General features: G+C 36.1%; 2 protein-coding genes across 2 annotated transcripts; both read right to left on the reverse strand.

The window, feature by feature from the left end:
• Positions 1–349: 349 nt before the first annotated feature.
• Positions 350–6,396, reverse strand: LOC141683272 (protein LURP-one-related 12-like). The gene is made up of 2 exons (XM_074487968.1): positions 6,093–6,396; positions 350–868 (listed from the first exon to the last, which is right to left on the reverse strand). The coding sequence occupies exons 1-2, from the start codon at positions 6,318–6,320 to the stop codon at positions 470–472; spliced, it is 627 nt and encodes a 208-aa protein (XP_074344069.1). The 5' UTR covers positions 6,321–6,396; the 3' UTR covers positions 350–469.
• An 8,582-nt stretch (positions 6,397–14,978) lies between these two features.
• Positions 14,979–21,026, reverse strand: LOC141683267 (protein LURP-one-related 12-like). Its single transcript, XM_074487965.1, has 2 exons — positions 20,723–21,026; positions 14,979–15,497 (listed from the first exon to the last, which is right to left on the reverse strand). Exons 1-2 carry the CDS (start codon positions 20,948–20,950, stop codon positions 15,099–15,101), a joined length of 627 nt encoding a protein of 208 aa, XP_074344066.1. The 5' UTR covers positions 20,951–21,026; the 3' UTR covers positions 14,979–15,098.
• Between the last annotated feature and the right edge of the window lie 1,945 nt (positions 21,027–22,971).

Genomic DNA, 22,971 nt, shown 5'->3' on the forward strand with positions numbered 1-22,971 from the left:
CTTTTCTTAATAGTGCTTAAAAATATTTTTTTTGAAATTTGATTTATAATCCGATTAAATAATTGTTTAAATGATTTAACATTGTTATCACTTATCAATTACCGCTAACAATTATTTATACAAAATTTTTAATGAGATACAAGAAAAAGAGTTACAGCTGATTCATTCTCCCAAGGATAATCTTACAAGATAGGAAAAATTTAAAACCTTTTCTTGGTTCTGTGTTTCCAACTTACAATTTCCAAAAGCACTATCACTTATTAGCTCAGTTTTAGAACTTGAAATCACAGGTCACAACACCCAAGCTTAAAGATTAATATTATTAGAGATCACACACTTGGACAATCTGTTTAGTTAATGAATTTCGGGGAGATTCACCGTGTTAGGGAGATATAATTGGATGCTCTCACATACATTTTTAAAACATTATTAAAAAGTACTTGACATGTTTACCAAAGAAGAAAAAGATTTAATCTTGGCCTGTGGTGTCCAAATCGGACCCAGTATCATCATCAGAACCATCATCAGCGTTGATTTGATCAAGAACGAGAACTAGAGCCATAGCAAAAGCAGCATCAAATCCAGGCTTGAGGAACAGTGAGAAGACTTCTTTCCCAAACACAGTTTCACTAGTGTAGTCAACTTTTCGTTTAATCTCCGCCATTGGTGACTTGGCTCCGTCAAATATGGTACAGCAACGCTGTGCTATTGATCCTTCAATCTGGTACTCATCCCCTGTGGAGTTGTAAACCTCCACTGTCACGCTTGATCGACCAATCATCGAAGATCTTCGCACGCTGAATATTGCCTTGTGTCCCTCTAATCTCTCCCCCACAAATCCCTCCCATCTTTGATGCAAACTGGGTCTCTAATATTACAACAAAGGATCATTAAAATTTTCAAATTTTATTCACTGGAATTACATTTTATATATAGTTGCATGTACGTAATAGAACTAATGTTTCCTGGGGCCAGGCTGAAATCAGGTTGAGATGACTTTTTTACTCTCAATTTTAAGTTAAAACTCACTGCAATTTTTTTATTAGACCCAGTTAACATCAAAATATTAAGGATATTTAAAATTTTAGAGTCTTGGTTTGTTGGAATTTAGTTAATCTAAACTTAGTATTTAATGTCTGAATAAGACTCAGTCGTTTGTTAGGAGTTTTAGTCATTAGTTTAGTTTGCTCTGAGTTATCTATTAGTTTGTTGGCGAGTTTCTAGGAGAGTAGATGTATCAATAAAACAATGCTTATCAGGTAGGAGTTAGTTAGGCAATTCTGTTAGTAGTAGTTACCACCTGCATGTGGAGTTCTATTTAAGTACTTGTAATCGTTTCTTTGTCAAGCTAAGTGAAGCAGTTTATACAGTGAAATATTTTCTTGTTTTCAGTATACAGTCAACATACATATAAGTTTATTTCAGGTGTTATCTAATATCTGGTATCAGAGCCAGGTTGTCTCGTTGTATGCCCAAATATATGCCAAAGATGACTACGGAAAAGACAAAGCTGAAAGAGGGAGCACTGGGTTTGAACTATCCTATGTTGGCCAGGAGTAATTATACTGCATGGTCCCTGAAAATGAAGACCTTCATGAAGGCGCATGGCGTGTGGGACGCTGTGGAGATCAGCAAAGGAGATGAAACTGCTGTTGATGAGAAGCACGACCAGATCGCTCTCGCTGTGATATATCAAAGTATACCTGAGGATATCTTATTATCCGTGGCTGAGAAGAAGACTGCAAAAGAGGCGTGGGAAGCGATAAGGACTATGTGTCAAGGTGCGGATCGTGTGAAGAAAGCCAAGGTTCAGACCTTGAAGAGCGAGTTTGAAACTCTGCGGATGAAGGAGTCAGATCAACTGGATGATTTCTGCATGAAATTAAATGGATTGGTGACAAATATCCGAGCTCTGGGTGAGGGAATTTCTGAAAGCTATGTTGTGAAGAGACTGCTTCGTGCAATGCCGGGCAAGTATCTGCAAATTGTGTCTACAATTGAGCAGTTCGGAGACTTTGAAAAGATGACCGTCGAAGAGGCCGTTGGATCGCTGAAAGCACACGAGGAACGGATCAGAGGCCAGAATGATGGTGGAGGAGGACAACTAATGCTTACTGAGGAGGAATGGTCGAAAAGAGAAAATACGGGTGGAAAATTATTGTTGACTAGAGAAGAGTGGATGAGTAAAACAAATAAGAATGGAGGTGAAGGATCAGGAACACAAAAGACTCGATGGGCTGATCCACGAGGAAGAAATGGTGGACGCGGAACCCGTGATAAAAGTGCTGTAAAATGCTACAACTGCGGGGTGTATGGTCACTTTGCTTATGAGTGTCGTAAGCCACGTAAGGAAAAGGAATACAAACCAGAAGTGAACATGACTCAAGCTGAAGAGGATGAGCCAGCCTTGTTACTTATGGAGTGCGATGGTAAAAAAGGTGGAATGGTCCTGCTGAATGAAGAGAAAGTAGATCCTGTACTCAGTAAAAGAAGCGAGGAGAGGAAAATGTCGCAGATGTGGTACCTTGACAACGGTGCTAGTCAACACATGACAGGAGATCGCGGAAAATTCAAAGAATTGGACGAGAGAATCACGGGACAAGTCAAATTCGGGGACGGATCAACAGTTACTATTCGAGGAAAAGGAGTGATTTCATTCATGTGCAAGAACGGTGAGGAATGGAGTGTACGGGATGTATATTATATACCAACGTTGTGTAATAATATACTCAGTCTGGGTCAACTGTCGGAGGAGGGTAGTAAAGTGATCCTTGAAGAAGATCAGCTGAGGGTTTATAATCAAGGAGGTGCATTGCTCATGAGAGTGCAGAGGTCTGCGAACAGGTTGTACAGGATCAGCCTTGAAGAAAGTAAACCAGTGTGCGGGTTGTCCAAAGTGGAGGAAGAAACATGGCTGTGGCATAACCGCCTTGGTCATGTAAATTTTAAAGCCATGGAGTTAATGTCAAGGGAAGAATTGGCACTGGGAATTCCTAAGTTTATGCAGCCAAAGAAAAACTGTGAAGGTTGTCTAATGTCGAAGCAGGCACGAAAACCATTCCCATGTAAGGCATTATTCATTGCAAAGAAGCCATTGGAGTTGATTTATGCAGATTTATGTGGACCCATATCTCCTTCAACTTTGGCAGGTAATAAATACTTTCTCCTCTTTGTCGATGATTGTACTCGTAAAATGTGGGTTTATATGTTGAAAACAAAAGATGAAGCATTTGAGACATTCAAAAAATTCAAAGCACTAGTTTAAAGAGGAACGGAGAGTAAAATTAAAATTCTGAGAACTGATAGAGGAGGCGAGTTCTGTAGTCTTGAATTTCGCTCGTTTTGTGATGAAGTGGGTATTCAGAGACACTATACGGCTCCATACACTCCACAACAAAATGGAGTTGTGGAGCGAAGGAACCGTACAGTAGCAGCAATGACAAGAAGCATACTCAAAAGTTCAAATATGCCATCCTATATGTGGGGCGAGGCAGTCCGCCACTCAGTATATCTTCTGAATCGCCTGCCAACCAAAGTGCTAAAGGGAAGGACCCCACATGAAGCTTGGAGTGGCCGTAAACCAGACCTGAGTCATATTAAGATGTTTGGATGTGTTGCATACATGAAAACACCGTCAGTGCACACCAGCAAACTAGATGATCGAAGCAAAATGGTGGTGTACTTGGGAAAGGAACCAGGGACAAAAGCAAGTCGATTATATGATCCAAACCACAGAACGCTGCATGTAAGTAGAGACATAGTGTTTCAAGAAAGAAAGTTTTGGAGTTGGGAAGAGACAGAAGGTAGGGACGTGAAGTTCCCAGAGATAGTTGACCCCTCTGCAGGAAATGTTGTTGTTCAGACTACCCACCAAGAAGATGTGCAAGAGTCATCCGATGAATATGAGCCTGCAACACCAACACAATCCAGCATAGCACAGACTTCTGATTCAACTGCAAGTGTAGAAAGTGCAGGCTCAACTGCAGGCTCAACCACGACTAGTAGTACACCACGAAACTTCAGGCTGCTTAGTGACATATATGATGATACTGAGCAACTTGAAATCGCAGATGACTTACTACTGTTGAGTGTTGAGGAACCCAGTAATTTTGAAGAAGCATCTCAGGAAATCGAATGGAAGAAGGCCATGGAAAGTGAACTGGAATCGATCGAAAAAAACAAAACCTGGGTATTGACTGAGTTGCCACCAGGACACCGAGCTATTGGTCTAAAATGGGTGTACAAAATTAAAAGAGATGCAAACGGGGTGATTACAAAATATAAGGCGAGGCTTGTCGCCAAAGGTTACGTTCAAAAACAAGGCAGAGACTTCGAAGAGGCATTTGCTCCGGTCACGAGGCTAGAAACCGTGCGTCTTTTATTGGCATTGGCTGCAAGAAATGGATGGGTAGTTCATCATTTGGATGTTAAGTCTGCCTTTTTGAATGGAGATATTCAAGAAGAAGTGTATGTGAAGCAGCCACAAGGGTATGAGAAGAAAAATGAGGAATACAAGGTTTATAAATTATTGAAGGCATTGTATGGTTTACGACAAGCTCCAAGAGCTTGGTATGCCCGTCTGAAGAAATTTCTTGAAGAATTGGGGTTTGTTAAGTGCCCCTATGAACATGCTGTTTACACGAAACGAGACGGTAATGAGTCTTTGATTGTTGGTGTGTATGTTGATGACTTGTTAGTAACGGGAACAAATGTTGCTAATATAATTGAGTTTAAAGAACAGATGCGTAGTGAATTTGATATGAGTGACTTAGGAAAGTTAGCATATTATCTTGGTATAGAGGTTGAGCAAAGAAAGGGGTGCATCGAGTTGAAGCAAACAGCCTATGCGAAGAAATTGTTGGAAAAGGCAGGGATGCAAGACTGTAACGAGACAAAATATCCCATGGATCCGAAAATCACGCTGCATAAGGATGAAACTGGAAAAGCTGTTGATCCGACCATGTTTAGAAGTTTGATAGGTGGTCTGCGATACCTGGTACATACCAGACCGGACATCTCATTTGTTGTGGGATCAATAAGTCGTTTTATGGAGAAACCTACACAATTACACTTGAACGCAGTGAAAAGGGTGCTGCGTTATGTCAGAGGGACGCTGGAGTATGGTCTGAGATATGCAAGGGGTTTTGGGAATCATATGCTAACTGGTTTTTCGGACAGTGATTATGCGAGCAGCTGTGGAGATAGACGGAGTACAGGTGGAATGGTTTTTTATCTCAGTGAGAATCTGATAACCTGGATATCACAGAAGCAGAGGTGCGTAGCATTGTCCACCTGCGAAGCAGAGTTTATGGCTGCAACTGCAGCAGCGTGTCAAGGTATCTGGTTGCAAAAATTGTTGAGTCATATTACTGATACTACCCCTGGTCCAGTGAATCTTTATATTGATAACAAGTCAGCTATAGACCTGGCGAAAAATCCTGTTTTTCATGGACGCAGCAAGCACATAGATGTGCGTTACCATTTCATTCGTGAATGTGTGGAACGTGGAGAGATTGTGATCAATCATATCAGCTCTGACAAGCAATGTGCAGACATACTTACCAAAGCTATGGCAACAGCGAAGTTCGAAGAAATGAGGAGCCTGCTTGGAATGAAGAATCTGGCGAAATAAGTTTAGATTAAGGGGAGAATGTGTTGGAATTTAGTTAATCTAAACTTAGTATTTAATGTCTGAATAAGACTCAGTCGTTTGTTAGGAGTTTTAGTCATTAGTTTAGTTTGCTCTGAGTTATCTATTAGTTTGTTGGCGAGTTTCTAGGAGAGTAGATGTATCAATAAAACAATGCTTATCAGGTAGGAGTTAGTTAGGCAATTCTGTTAGTAGTAGTTACCACCTGCATGTGGAGTTCTATTTAAGTACTTGTAATCGTTTCTTTGTCAAGCTAAGTGAAGCAGTTTATACAGTGAAATATTTTCTTGTTTTCAGTATACAGTCAACATACATATAAGTTTATTTCAGGTGTTATCTAATATGGTTAAGCCTTTTGGGATGACTCTTGTATAAAAAATGGATGGCCTTTTGGGTTGACTCTTGCATAAAAATGGATGGAGGAGAGCTATTGCTATTGTACCTTGCGGCGAACGGTGAGGAGGCAGCGACCAAGGGGGTCCATGAGAACGATTTCGGCGTGGTCACGAACACTTATAGCATAAGATTCGACTCGGAAAACAATGTCACCGGAGGTATCATAAACGGTAAAGCCATCGCCGGCAAAGAAAAGACAAGTCTTGTGAACAGTAAGTTGGGTTTCTTTCTCGAAAATAAGGCTGCTGTCCACTGTAACTCCACCTTTCTTCATGGCTATGGCTTTCGGAGACACTACTTCCAAACTACTAGATCTTGGGATGAAAATATTATAAACTTACCAGGGTCGTTCTTTTTAAACGCGCAGATTTATGTACGGGGAGATTTTGAGAGAAATTAAAATTAGATTTTGTTATTAATTTTACCTCAATGATATTTAGTTAGAAACCCTAACCTATATATAATAGTTCAAACAATGTCGACTTACCCGCACCAAGCCCTCATTTTATTTATTCCTCCTTTCTTGCTAGTTACGCCAAATTTTTATTTTGTTTATTTGTTGAGTGTGTCCAATTATAATATTCTCCATTTTCATTTTAGATCTATAGAAACAAGTAAATGCATGTATGACTTTTTTTATCCCAAAATAACGACCAATAAAATGATGATGATAATAACCAGAAATACTCTTTCAAAATCTACTCTTTTAGATTTGATTTATACAAAGTACCATTATATTGGTTCGCAAAAAATTTGACTAAACACTTGATGATTTTAATATGTGTGCATGTGTCATATTTTATAATTATTAGAAAAGTTACCAACTATATACGGTGTTTTAAAAATTCCCGATTTAATTGATTAATTCTCGATTAATTCTCCGTAAGGTATCTGATCGATTTGATTTTTGAAATCCGATTAAACCGTACAAGTTTTTCTTTATCGGAGTATATATAATTACTAGTTAAAATTAAAATATTATATTATTTAAATATGAATAAATAGAGAAATTGTGATACAATAAATATATATTTGGTAATAAATAACTAATATAATCATAATATATTTTAATATAATTTAATATTATAATACATTAAATTTTTATTCCGATTAATCTTTCCGATTAATTACTGATTTTTAATTAATTATAAATCGGGAACTCTACCAATTTTATCCGATTTCCGATTTTACAATGCTCACCGTATTAATTTATTTGGAACAGCCATGAGAGTCAATTTGGATACTTAGCATTTTCAATATTAGAAGACTCATAATCTAATTGAGAATATGTTATATATAGAGAGTGTTGTTCCACTAGAAATCTCCTTAAAATGAAAACTAGAAATCAATGGTATTTTTGTAAATAATTACAATTTCAGTACCCAAATATTATACACAGATATACACCCCTACCCCATCCCCACATTACACATTCATTCATCCCCCCACCCCAACACCCTCTCCCCCAGCACCCATCTCCCCCAACCTGCACCCTCCTCCCTTCGCCTCCTTCCTTCGTCGCGGCACAGCCTTCTCCCACCCCTTTCCGCCGCAAACCAAGCTCTACCGCCGCACCACTGTCGAGCACCATATCTCTCTCTCTCTCTCTTTCCACCACACCTCTGCTCCCTCTAGTTATCACTTAAATTTACCGTGTCCTTTTATCTCCTTAATCCACTCAAACTTCTGATCTACCCACTACCCCTCCCTAACCCCGCACAACCTCCGCCCCGCCACCTCACCGGTGACAGATTTGTTCATCTCTTTTCCCTCTTTTACCAAACCAGATTTAAAAAAAAATTTAAATCTATTATCAATAAAAACTCCACCCTGTGCAGATTTGATTTTGTACATAAAAGTAATTTTTAATAATTGTGTTGGTGAAGACATGTTGGTAATAAAAATATGGTGACTTTTATTATAATGTTGGTGGTCGGAATTAATCAATGGAACTGATGATCAGATTTGGTAGCCGGAAACAATGGCTAGATGTGTTGATTTTTGTTTCATGTTGGTATTTTTTGTATTCTGGTGGCCGGATATGGTGATATTTATTTTCCGATGGTGATTTTTTATTTTTCAGATGTGGTGATTTTAATTTTCCGGTGATGATTCATTTTTTGGGAATGATTTTTCATTTTAGTGGTTATTTTCCGGTGATGACGTTGCAGTGGGTCGCACTGTTGACATGGCAATGACGTGGCAGTGGGGTCTCTGCTGATGTCTGTTGGGGGTCATTACTTATTTAGGGGACTAAAATGTAAAATTAAGAAAATTATTGTGTGAATTAGGGGGGCATAATATAAGTTTTAAAAATAAAGGAAGCATAATGTAAATTTAAAAAGTTATTTCTAGTTTTCATTTTAAGAGTTATTTCTATTTGAGCCGGAAAATAACCACCAAAATGAAAAATCATTCCCAAAAAATGAATTATCACCGGAAAATTAAAATCACCACATCTGAAAAATAAAAAAATCACCATCGGAAAATAAATATCACCATATCCGGCCACCAGAATACAAAAAATCACCAACATGAAATAAAAATCAACATATCCAGCCATTATTTCCGGCTACCAAATCCGGTCATCAGCTCCATTGATTAGTTCCGACCACCAACATTATAATAAAAATCACCATATTTTTATTACCTACATGTCTTCACCAACACAATTATTAAAAATTACTTTTATGTACAAAATCAAATCTGCACAGGGTGGAGTTTTTATTGATAATAGATATAAACTTTTATATTGAATCTGGTTTGGTAAAAGAGGGAAAAGAGATGAACAAATCTGTCACCGGCGAGGTGGCGGGGCGGAAGTTGTGCGGGGTTAGGGAGGGGTAGTGGGTAGATCGGAAGTTTGAGTGGGCTAAGGAGATGAAAGGACACGGTAAATTTAAGTGATAACTAGAGGGAGCAGAGTGTGGTGGAAAGATATATATATATATATATATATATATATGGTGCTCGACAGGTGCGGTAGCGGTAGAGCTTGGTTTGCGGCGGAAAGGGGTGGGAGAAGGTTGTGCCGCGACGGAGGAAGGAGGCGAGGGGAGGAGGGTGCAGGTTGGGGGAGATGGGTGTTGGGGTGGGGGGATGAATGAATGTGCAATGGTGGGGATGAGGTAGGGGTGTATATATGTGTATAATATTTGGGTACTGAAATTGTAATTATTTACAAAAATACCATTAATTCCTAGTTTTCATTTTAAGGAGATTTCTAGTGGAACAACACACTCTCTCTATATATATATATAGGGTAAACCTCCGCATAGTATTCTCTTATATGGAGAATCGTGGAGAACCATTATTTAAAAAAATATAAAATATATAATTTATTTTATTTTAATCATTTATAATTATAAATTTTAATTATCAAGTTAAAAATCGAAGTTACAAAATTTTTATTTAAAAATCATTAAAATTATTAAAAAGATTTAAATTGGTTCCATAATAGAATCACAGTAGTATCACACTTATTAAAAATTATTGAACTGTAGAATCAAATTTAAAATTAAGTAATTTTATCAAATTTTAATTGTTAACTTTTTTATTATATTTATTATTCTAGATTACCATCAAATTTTTTATTTTTTAAAATAAAATTTTACAATTTCTGATGAGATTCAATAATAAAAACAACGGTTCTCCACATTCTCCACGGAGTAAAGGCCTATCTATACTATTATATTAAAGACGAAATAATGAAAGTTTGGTTTGTAGTTGGTGTGGTCACCGTAATTATAGTAATATATAAAAATAAACACTATCATAAATAGATCAATATTTACAATAGACTTATATAAATATAAATAGATATACAATATATTTAATGGTCTTCGTTTAAACAAAATAATATATAATATTCACTCGGGCCACGCCAAACAAAATTTTATTATTAATCCAATCTTAAATAAAAAAATAAAAATATATTGCATATAATTAGTTGGATTTATAGTCTCAGACTAAAACAAAATTATAAAAAATAATAGATTTGTCTGTACAATTAGGTTTATATAATTATAGGTTTTCTTCGGTCTATGGAAATTTATGGATGGTTCCTTAGTCACCGTAATTGTGTTGGACTAAACTAAATCAATATTTGTCATTCATCGGAGCTAAAAATAATTATACAATTGATTCATGATAAATCAAAATTAAAATAAGAAAATAATTAGAAAAACTATAATAAATTAAAAGTACTTTTATAGCGGTTAGCATAATTTTTTACCATTGATACATAAAAGTTTTTACCATTAATCTGAGCTTGAACAAATTGAACTAAAACTAAAGATAATCCGTATTCTATTGATGTTAGCAAAAATTTACCTTTTAATTAAAACATAATTATCTTTGATAAATATACCTATTTTTCAGTCAATCAGAGATATTTTTTTAAACAAAAATATCACTAAATTATACACGTATATATTTAAAATTATTATTAAATTATATTATTAAAAGTTTTTAATAAATAAATTTCATAACTTAAATTTTTTACTTCAATTTAAATTAAAAATATATAATATCAAAAACAATCTGTGCGTCTGCACGGGTTTTAGGCTTGTATATATATATATATATATATATATATATATATATATATATATATATATATATATATATATATATATATCAAATCAAGTTTATCCGGGCAAAAGTTTTATTTCCCAATTTTGTGCATTTCCATAAACTTTTGTCTGGATAAACTTGAACTACATACACACATATTATTGGGTACGATGATGATATATCGCTTTGTGATAAACTAGCTCCGCTTGTAAAACCAATACTTGCTCTGCTATTAAATTGGAGGTCTCGATTAAATATGACTTTTAACCTAGGAAGAATGAATGCGGGTGCGGGGGTTCGCCAAAAATTAAAACATTAAAAATATATATTTTTTATATTTTTTTGGAGTTTCAGTCAAATTAAACTAAAAAATAAACTACATAAGTTCATTATGAGTACATTATCGTTAAAAATATATATTATTATTACTTGATAATCCAACTGACACATTTTAGCATAATTAATTTATTAAATTTTCAAGTATCTGTATTATTGTAACATCCCCTTTTATTAATAAAATGAGATATTACTTAAAATCCATAAACCTGCAAACAGAGCCCTAATATATTTCTAACAATAATTTAACAATCTAAAATTTCTAAAATAATATTAAATCTCCAAAATTTCTAAACCAATAATATCGATTCTGTATTCTCCAAATAAATAATTAAATATAAATACTGATAAAGTCTGAAATCCTAATCAATAAAAGGGGTAACTCTCCATCACACAGTCCCAGATCCCCCTAAGCACCTGCCAGAAAAAGAATACGGCATGAGCCAAACGCCCAGTACGGATTTGGAATATAATTTATAAACAAAGAGATCAGAAATAAATAATCAGCAATTTATAATAAAAGAACAATTTTAAAAATAAGTAAGGCTGAAACAATGAGAGGTTAGGATATTTCATACCGAGATCAGAACAGATACAAAAACACACATCATTGGGTACCTAATGTATGCAACAGAATGGACAATGTGTACGGCATATACAACGTCACCATAAATCAAATCACAAATCAAACTCTGGGTGCACCAACGTATCCTGAACAAATATCAAATGCGCAAAAGCTCCTCCCAAGAGCTAACAGAAGGATACGTCGTGATCAATCACACTGTCACGGAAGTGTCATGTCACTGGTGCCGCAATGACATGGCTGTAGTACCCCTACAGCTGGTTAACTCGGTATATCCTATATCTCTAAGGGTTCAAATAAAGATATTCTCGCAAATTTAAAATCACCTAAGACAATTAATTTAAATTTCCAAAACAGAGGGTGTCATAGATAAATTTTGAATACCGCATAAACAGATATTTAAAATTTCCAAATCAATTTTAAATAATTTTAGAAAAAGTCAAATCAAATATTGAATGAGCAGGATACAGAAGAACTGAATGAATCAAATATTTCTAAATGCTAAGAGGAGTAGCGTTGAATAAAAAGGGGTCAGAATCCGTACCTTGCAAGTCGCAAACTCTAATACTAACAAAATCCGAAATCCGCAAATGATCCGCTAAATTTCCCGACCTCGATCTAGATACAAATATAATTTGTTATTAACACATGTTTTTATTTATACTTTTAAATAAAGTGCATGATCCCCATCAGCATGATTAAATATACCCGACTACACATTTAGGGGACAAGTTCACTTAATCGAAACATCTATTACTTTAAATTTATCTAGTAATGAATATAAAGAATGGATAGATAAAAATATCTAAGACCAAAAACCTGGGCATGTACAAGTTGATTCAGTAAACTATTAAATCAAATAATTATATATTATATATTAGACAACACCATGTTCATGACCAAACAACCTATGTTAAGTAACTTATTTGATTTAACTTGGTTATTAACCTGACTCTAAATACATGATCCGTAAATACTACTAATAATAAGGAGCACATTTACTTTTTTATTTATATACTGCAAGTAATGAACTCCTTAATTAACTATCCCCAAGAATTAATCAAACCTCCTAAATTATCTGTAACAACATATATTAAAATATACCTGACAATGTTGACTCTAATACAGGCATAATACTCTAATACCTTCCTATGGGAGCACATTAAAAAGTTCTTGTTAAACTGAGATAAACTTGAAAACTCGAGAAAAAATTCGAAAAACTCGAAAAAATCAATGAAAACATTGATAAGCTCAGAAACTCGCAAACAATTCGAACTCGACTCGTTTATTCTACGAGTTGAGTCCGAACATAATTTTTAGGTTCAATTTTTTTTAGCTTGATTCGACTCGATAAAAAAAGTTTAAATTCAAATTTAATAAATACAAACTCTCGTCTCAAATTACACCTTATTTCAAGATGATATAACTAAAATATCTGTCATAATCAGAAGTGATATTTATCTTTTCCATTAAAATAAGTCACTTGACCTGTCTAATTTTGATCACAAGTTCATAACCAGTGTCTTTGCATGTGAGGCTACTAATCTAGAAAATTTGAAAATAAACAGCAAGTCTATGCCCTTTAGCTCAAGTAAGAATAATTTTAATGTATTCTACCACAACCTTTTATACGGAATTCTTATAAAAAAAATATAACACTCCATAAAGAGATGATAAACTATACGAGCAAGTACGCTCGTCAATGAATTAAGTTTGGATTAAATCGACCTAAATTCATATTCATGGTTATTTATCTTTTCGGATTCGGATTCGGATCAGCTCCAGACTTTTTATAAACCGATCCATATCCGGATCCGTTCGGATCATGAATTTCGGATCGGATATTCGCTCCATTTATGTATATTTATTTTTTTAACTTCAATTATTACAAAAATATTTAAAATTGACAATTTTAAAAATATTAAAATACAAGTAGAATATAACGAAGTCCAAAGATAAATTACGAACTAAAATTCACTTTTTGAAACAAACATACTATTGGATTGTACAATATTTTAATTTTAACAATGAAAAAAATTGATATTGCAAAATGAATGTATTGTATGAATTGAAACCTGGGTTATGCGGCTCTAAAATGTAAAAGAACTAGGGTTATAGAAATGGACTAGATTATAGAGATCGAACCGAACGAAATATAGATAATGGAACTTGACTCGAGGATAATGGGACTTGACTCGAGGATAACGAGACTTGGAATTGAAAATGTTATGTGAATTGAAACTTGGGTTATGCGACTCTAAAATGTAAAAGAACTAGGGCTTTATTAATGATCTAGACTATAGAGACCGAACTGAACGAAATATAGATAATGGGACTTCACTCGAGCATAATACGTTTAAAATTAGAATTATTAAAAAATATTTTTATTACATTATATATATATATATAAACCGGATCGAGTTATTAACGGATCAGATCGGCCTAACATTCGCTCCACTTATAATCGTATTTTTCTTATCGGATCGGATCTCGGATCGGATTTTTAATAGGTCGATCCATATCCACTAAAATGGCCTCGGATCGGATCGGGTTGGATTTTCGCTCCATTAACAGGCCTAACAGCAAGTCTTAATTCAGTTAAATATACTATTGTTATATAATTAGTATCTAGTTTAATTGATAATAAAACATTGATATATTAAATGAACGCTCCTTGTTTAGCTAATCATAATAATAATAAAACAATTTAGATTTTTCAAAAATAATATATTAACATATCTGTCCATAAAAGATTTCTTGAGTAAGTATTGATTTTAATGATATATGTTGCAAATTTGTGTTAAAAATACAAGACAATTAATATGTCTAACATCCATGATAATTTTTATTTAGTGTATACACATTTTACAAAGACTCCAGCAGCCTACTAGGAGAGGGTAGTTTCGTCCTGTCAACGTATATAAACCTTGAAAAAATATCAATAGCTAAAATAATGTTACAAAATTTAAATTACTATTTCATAGTATTTTTACGATGAGCTAAAAAATTGATATTCCCTACAAGTTTTGATAGTCAAATATATACTGTTTTTTGCAAAATGTGAATATCAGTTTTTCTAAATACTATACCTTTTCTTAATAGTGCTTAAAAATATTTTTTTTGAAATTTGATTTATAATCCGATTAAATAATTGTTTAAATGATTTAACATTGTTATCACTTATCAATTACCGCTAACAATTATTTATACAAAATTTTTAATGAGATACAAGAAAAAGAGTTACAGCTGATTCATTCTCCCAAGGATAATCTTACAAGATAGGAAAAATTTAAAACCTTTTCTTGGTTCTGTGTTTCCAACTTACAATTTCCAAAAGCACTATCACTTATTAGCTCAGTTTTAGAACTTGAAATCACAGGTCACAACACCCAAGCTTAAAGATTAATATTATTAGAGATCACACACTTGGACAATCTGTTTAGTTAATGAATTTCGGGGAGATTCACCGTGTTAGGGAGATATAATTGGATGCTCTCACATACATTTTTAAAACATTATTAAAAAGTACTTGACATGTTTACCAAAGAAGAAAAAGATTTAATCTTGGCCTGTGGTGTCCAAATCGGACCCAGTATCATCATCAGAACCATCATCAGCGTTGATTTGATCAAGAACGAGAACTAGAGCCATAGCAAAAGCAGCATCAAATCCAGGCTTGAGGAACAGTGAGAAGACTTCTTTCCCAAACACAGTTTCACTAGTGTAGTCAACTTTTCGTTTAATCTCCGCCATTGGTGACTTGGCTCCGTCAAATATGGTACAGCAACGCTGTGCTATTGATCCTTCAATCTGGTACTCATCCCCTGTGGAGTTGTAAACCTCCACTGTCACGCTTGATCGACCAATCATCGAAGATCTTCGCACGCTGAATATTGCCTTGTGTCCCTCTAATCTCTCCCCCACAAATCCCTCCCATCTTTGATGCAAACTGGGTCTCTAATATTACAACAAAGGATCATTAAAATTTTCAAATTTTATTCACTGGAATTACATTTTATATATAGTTGCATGTACGTAATAGAACTAATGTTTCCTGGGGCCAGGCTGAAATCAGGCTGAGATGACTTTTTTACTCTCAATTTTAAGTTAAAACTCACTGCAATTTTTTTATTAGACCCAGTTAACATCAAAATATTAAGGATATTTAAAATTTTAGAGTCTTGGTTTGTTGGAATTTAGTTAATCTAAACTTAGTATTTAATGTCTGAATAAGACTCAGTCGTTTGTTAGGAGTTTTAGTCATTAGTTTAGTTTGCTCTGAGTTATCTATTAGTTTGTTGGCGAGTTTCTAGGAGAGTAGATGTATCAATAAAACAATGCTTATCAGGTAGGAGTTAGTTAGGCAATTCTGTTAGTAGTAGTTACCACCTGCATGTGGAGTTCTATTTAAGTACTTGTAATCGTTTCTTTGTCAAGCTAAGTGAAGCAGTTTATACAGTGAAATATTTTCTTGTTTTCAGTATACAGTCAACATACATATAAGTTTATTTCAGGTGTTATCTAATATCTGGTATCAGAGCCAGGTTGTCTCGTTGTATGCCCAAATATATGCCAAAGATGACTACGGAAAAGACAAAGCTGAAAGAGGGAGCACTGGGTTTGAACTATCCTATGTTGGCCAGGAGTAATTATACTGCATGGTCCCTGAAAATGAAGACCTTCATGAAGGCGCATGGCGTGTGGGACGCTGTGGAGATCAGCAAAGGAGATGAAACTGCTGTTGATGAGAAGCACGACCAGATCGCTCTCGCTGTGATATATCAAAGTATACCTGAGGATATCTTATTATCCGTGGCTGAGAAGAAGACTGCAAAAGAGGCGTGGGAAGCGATAAGGACTATGTGTCAAGGTGCGGATCGTGTGAAGAAAGCCAAGGTTCAGACCTTGAAGAGCGAGTTTGAAACTCTGCGGATGAAGGAGTCAGATCAACTGGATGATTTCTGCATGAAATTAAATGGATTGGTGACAAATATCCGAGCTCTGGGTGAGGGAATTTCTGAAAGCTATGTTGTGAAGAGACTGCTTCGTGCAATGCCGGGCAAGTATCTGCAAATTGTGTCTACAATTGAGCAGTTCGGAGACTTTGAAAAGATGACCGTCGAAGAGGCCGTTGGATCGCTGAAAGCACACGAGGAACGGATCAGAGGCCAGAATGATGGTGGAGGAGGACAACTAATGCTTACTGAGGAGGAATGGTCGAAAAGAGAAAATACGGGTGGAAAATTATTGTTGACTAGAGAAGAGTGGATGAGTAAAACAAATAAGAATGGAGGTGAAGGATCAGGAACACAAAAGACTCGATGGGCTGATCCACGAGGAAGAAATGGTGGACGCGGAACCCGTGATAAAAGTGCTGTAAAATGCTACAACTGCGGGGTGTATGGTCACTTTGCTTATGAGTGTCGTAAGCCACGTAAGGAAAAGGAATACAAACCAGAAGTGAACATGACTCAAGCTGAAGAGGATGAGCCAGCCTTGTTACTTATGGAGTGCGATGGTAAAAAAGGTGGAATGGTCCTGCTGAATGAAGAGAAAGTAGATCCTGTACTCAGTAAAAGAAGCGAGGAGAGGAAAATGTCGCAGATGTGGTACCTTGACAACGGTGCTAGTCAACACATGACAGGAGATCGCGGAAAATTCAAAGAATTGGACGAGAGAATCACGGGACAAGTCAAATTCGGGGACGGATCAACAGTTACTATTCGAGGAAAAGGAGTGATTTCATTCATGTGCAAGAACGGTGAGGAATGGAGTGTACGGGATGTATATTATATACCAACGTTGTGTAATAATATACTCAGTCTGGGTCAACTGTCGGAGGAGGGTAGTAAAGTGATCCTTGAAGAAGATCAGCTGAGGGTTTATAATCAAGGAGGTGCATTGCTCATGAGAGTGCAGAGGTCTGCGAACAGGTTGTACAGGATCAGCCTTGAAGAAAGTAAACCAGTGTGCGGGTTGTCCAAAGTGGAGGAAGAAACATGGCTGTGGCATAACCGCCTTGGTCATGTAAATTTTAAAGCCATGGAGTTAATGTCAAGGGAAGAATTGGCACTGGGAATTCCTAAGTTTATGCAGCCAAAGAAAAACTGTGAAGGTTGTCTAATGTCGAAGCAGGCACGAAAACCATTCCCATGTAAGGCATTATTCATTGCAAAGAAGCCATTGGAGTTGATTTATGCAGATTTATGTGGACCCATATCTCCTTCAACTTTGGCAGGTAATAAATACTTTCTCCTCTTTGTCGATGATTGTACTCGTAAAATGTGGGTTTATATGTTGAAAACAAAAGATGAAGCATTTGAGACATTCAAAAAATTCAAAGCACTAGTTGAAAGAGGAACGGAGAGTAAAATTAAAATTCTGAGAACTGATAGAGGAGGCGAGTTCTGTAGTCTTGAATTTCGCTCGTTTTGTGATGAAGTGGGTATTCAGAGACACTATACGGCTCCATACACTCCACAACAAAATGGAGTTGTGGAGCGAAGGAACCGTACAGTAGCAGCAATGACAAGAAGCATACTCAAAAGTTCAAATATGCCATCCTATATGTGGGGCGAGGCAGTCCGCCACTCAGTATATCTTCTGAATCGCCTGCCAACCAAAGTGCTAAAGGGAAGGACCCCACATGAAGCTTGGAGTGGCCGTAAACCAGACCTGAGTCATATTAAGATGTTTGGATGTGTTGCATACATGAAAACACCGTCAGTGCACACCAGCAAACTAGATGATCGAAGCAAAATGGTGGTGTACTTGGGAAAGGAACCAGGGACAAAAGCAAGTCGATTATATGATCCAAACCACAGAACGCTGCATGTAAGTAGAGACATAGTGTTTCAAGAAAGAAAGTTTTGGAGTTGGGAAGAGACAGAAGGTAGGGACGTGAAGTTCCCAGAGATAGTTGACCCCTCTGCAGGAAATGTTGTTGTTCAGACTACCCACCAAGAAGATGTGCAAGAGTCATCCGATGAATATGAGCCTGCAACACCAACACAATCCAGCATAGCACAGACTTCTGATTCAACTGCAAGTGTAGAAAGTGCAGGCTCAACTGCAGGCTCAACCACGACTAGTAGTACACCACGAAACTTCAGGCTGCTTAGTGACATATATGATGATACTGAGCAACTTGAAATCGCAGATGACTTACTACTGTTGAGTGTTGAGGAACCCAGTAATTTTGAAGAAGCATCTCAGGAAATCGAATGGAAGAAGGCCATGGAAAGTGAACTGGAATCGATCGAAAAAAACAAAACCTGGGTATTGACTGAGTTGCCACCAGGACACCGAGCTATTGGTCTAAAATGGGTGTACAAAATTAAAAGAGATGCAAACGGGGTGATTACAAAATATAAGGCGAGGCTTGTCGCCAAAGGTTACGTTCAAAAACAAGGCAGAGACTTCGAAGAGGCATTTGCTCCGGTCACGAGGCTAGAAACCGTGCGTCTTTTATTGGCATTGGCTGCAAGAAATGGATGGGTAGTTCATCATTTGGATGTTAAGTCTGCCTTTTTGAATGGAGATATTCAAGAAGAAGTGTATGTGAAGCAGCCACAAGGGTATGAGAAGAAAAATGAGGAATACAAGGTTTATAAATTATTGAAGGCATTGTATGGTTTACGACAAGCTCCAAGAGCTTGGTATGCCCGTCTGAAGAAATTTCTTGAAGAATTGGGGTTTGTTAAGTGCCCCTATGAACATGCTGTTTACACGAAACGAGACGGTAATGAGTCTTTGATTGTTGGTGTGTATGTTGATGACTTGTTAGTAACGGGAACAAATGTTGCTAATATAATTGAGTTTAAAGAACAGATGCGTAGTGAATTTGATATGAGTGACTTAGGAAAGTTAGCATATTATCTTGGTATAGAGGTTGAGCAAAGAAAGGGGTGCATCGAGTTGAAGCAAACAGCCTATGCGAAGAAATTGTTGGAAAAGGCAGGGATGCAAGACTGTAACGAGACAAAATATCCCATGGATCCGAAAATCACGCTGCATAAGGATGAAACTGGAAAAGCTGTTGATCCGACCATGTTTAGAAGTTTGATAGGTGGTCTGCGATACCTGGTACATACCAGACCGGACATCTCATTTGTTGTGGGATCAATAAGTCGTTTTATGGAGAAACCTACACAATTACACTTGAACGCAGTGAAAAGGGTGCTGCGTTATGTCAGAGGGACGCTGGAGTATGGTCTGAGATATGCAAGGGGTTTTGGGAATCATATGCTAACTGGTTTTTTCGGACAGTGATTATGCGAGCAGCTGTGGAGATAGACGGAGTACAGGTGGAATGGTTTTTTATCTCAGTGAGAATCTGATAACCTGGATATCACAGAAGCAGAGGTGCGTAGCATTGTCCACCTGCGAAGCAGAGTTTATGGCTGCAACTGCAGCAGCGTGTCAAGGTATCTGGTTGCAAAAATTGTTGAGTCATATTACTGATACTACCCCTGGTCCAGTGAATCTTTATATTGATAACAAGTCAGCTATAGACCTGGCGAAAAATCCTGTTTTTCATGGACGCAGCAAGCACATAGATGTGCGTTACCATTTCATTCGTGAATGTGTGGAACGTGGAGAGATTGTGATCAATCATATCAGCTCTGACAAGCAATGTGCAGACATACTTACCAAAGCTATGGCAACAGCGAAGTTCGAAGAAATGAGGAGCCTGCTTGGAATGAAGAATCTGGCGAAATAAGTTTAGATTAAGGGGAGAATGTGTTGGAATTTAGTTAATCTAAACTTAGTATTTAATGTCTGAATAAGACTCAGTCGTTTGTTAGGAGTTTTAGTCATTAGTTTAGTTTGCTCTGAGTTATCTATTAGTTTGTTGGCGAGTTTCTAGGAGAGTAGATGTATCAATAAAACAATGCTTATCAGGTAGGAGTTAGTTAGGCAATTCTGTTAGTAGTAGTTACCACCTGCATGTGGAGTTCTATTTAAGTACTTGTAATCGTTTCTTTGTCAAGCTAAGTGAAGCAGTTTATACAGTGAAATATTTTCTTGTTTTCAGTATACAGTCAACATACATATAAGTTTATTTCAGGTGTTATCTAATATGGTTAAGCCTTTTGGGATGACTCTTGTATAAAAAATGGATGGCCTTTTGGGTTGACTCTTGCATAAAAATGGATGGAGGAGAGCTATTGCTATTGTACCTTGCGGCGAACGGTGAGGAGGCAGCGACCAAGGGGGTCCATGAGAACGATTTCGGCGTGGTCACGAACACTTATAGCATAAGATTCGACTCGGAAAACAATGTCACCGGAGGTATCATAAACGGTAAAGCCATCGCCGGCAAAGAAAAGACAAGTCTTGTGAACAGTAAGTTGGGTTTCTTTCTCGAAAATAAGGCTGCTGTCCACTGTAACTCCACCTTTCTTCATGGCTATGGCTTTCGGAGACACTACTTCCAAACTACTAGATCTTGGGATGAAAATATTATAAACTTACCAGGGTCGTTCTTTTTAAACGCGCAGATTTATGTACGGGGAGATTTTGAGAGAAATTAAAATTAGATTTTGTTATTAATTTTACCTCAATGATATTTAGTTAGAAACCCTAACCTATATATAATAGTTCAAACAATGTCGACTTACCCGCACCAAGCCCTCATTTTATTTATTCCTCCTTTCTTGCTAGTTACGCCAAATTTTTATTTTGTTTATTTGTTGAGTGTGTCCAATTATAATATTCTCCATTTTCATTTTAGATCTATAGAAACAAGTAAATGCATGTATGACTTTTTTTATCCCAAAATAACGACCAATAAAATGATGATGATAATAACCAGAAATACTCTTTCAAAATCTACTCTTTTAGATTTGATTTATACAAAGTACCATTATATTGGTTCGCAAAAAATTTGACTAAACACTTGATGATTTTAATATGTGTGCATGTGTCATATTTTATAATTATTAGAAAAGTTACCAACTATATACGGTGTTTTAAAAATTCCCGATTTAATTGATTAATTCTCGATTAATTCTCCGTAAGGTATCTGATCGATTTGATTTTTGAAATCCGATTAAACCGTACAAGTTTTTCTTTATCGGAGTATATATAATTATTAGTTAAAATTAAAATATTATATTATTTAAATATGAATAAATAGAGAAATTGTGATACAATAAATATATATTTGGTAATAAATAACTAATATAATCATAATATATTTTAATATAATTTAATATTATAATACATTAAATTTTTATTCCGATTAATCTTTCCGATTAATTACTGATTTTTAATTAATTATAAATCGGGAACTCTACCAATTTTATCCGATTTCCGATTTTACAATGCTCACCGTATTAATTTATTTGGAACAGCCATGAGAGTCAATTTGGATACTTAGCATTTTCAATATTAGAAGACTCATAATCTAATTGAGAATATGTTATATATAGAGAGTGTTGTTCCACTAGAAATCTCCTTAAAATGAAAACTAGAAATCAATGGTATTTTTGTAAATAATTACAATTTCAGTACCCAAATATTATACACAGATATACACCCCTACCCCATCCCCACATTACACATTCATTCATCCCCCCACCCCAACACCCTCTCCCCCAGCACCCATCTCCCCCAACCTGCACCCTCCTCCCTTCGCCTCCTTCCTTCGTCGCGGCACAGCCTTCTCCCACCCCTTTCCGCCGCAAACCAAGCTCTACCGCCGCACCACTGTCGAGCACCATATCTCTCTCTCTCTCTCTTTCCACCACACCTCTGCTCCCTCTAGTTATCACTTAAATTTACCGTGTCCTTTTATCTCCTTAATCCACTCAAACTTCTGATCTACCCACTACCCCTCCCTAACCCCGCACAACCTCCGCCCCGCCACCTCACCGGTGACAGATTTGTTCATCTCTTTTCCCTCTTTTACCAAACCAGATTTAAAAAAAAATTTAAATCTATTATCAATAAAAACTCCACCCTGTGCAGATTTGATTTTGTACATAAAAGTAATTTTTAATAATTGCGTTGGTGAAGACATGTTGGTAATAAAAATATGGTGACTTTTATTATAATGTTGGTGGTCGGAATTAATCAATGGAACTGATGATCAGATTTGGTAGCCGGAAACAATGGCTAGATGTGTTGATTTTTGTTTCATGTTGGTATTTTTTGTATTCTGGTGGCCGGATATGGTGATATTTATTTTCCGATGGTGATTTTTTATTTTTCAGATGTGGTGATTTTAATTTTCCGGTGATGATTCATTTTTTGGGAATGATTTTTCATTTTAGTGGTTATTTTCCGGTGATGACGTTGCAGTGGGTCGCACTGTTGACATGGCAATGACGTGGCAGTGGGGTCTCTGCTGATGTCTGTTGGGGGTCATTACTTATTTAGGGGACTAAAATGTAAAATTAAGAAAATTATTGTGTGAATTAGGGGG

This window comes from Apium graveolens, chromosome 9, assembly GCF_009905375.1.
Source record: "Apium graveolens cultivar Ventura chromosome 9, ASM990537v1, whole genome shotgun sequence".
NCBI lineage: Eukaryota > Viridiplantae > Streptophyta > Magnoliopsida > Apiales > Apiaceae > Apium > Apium graveolens.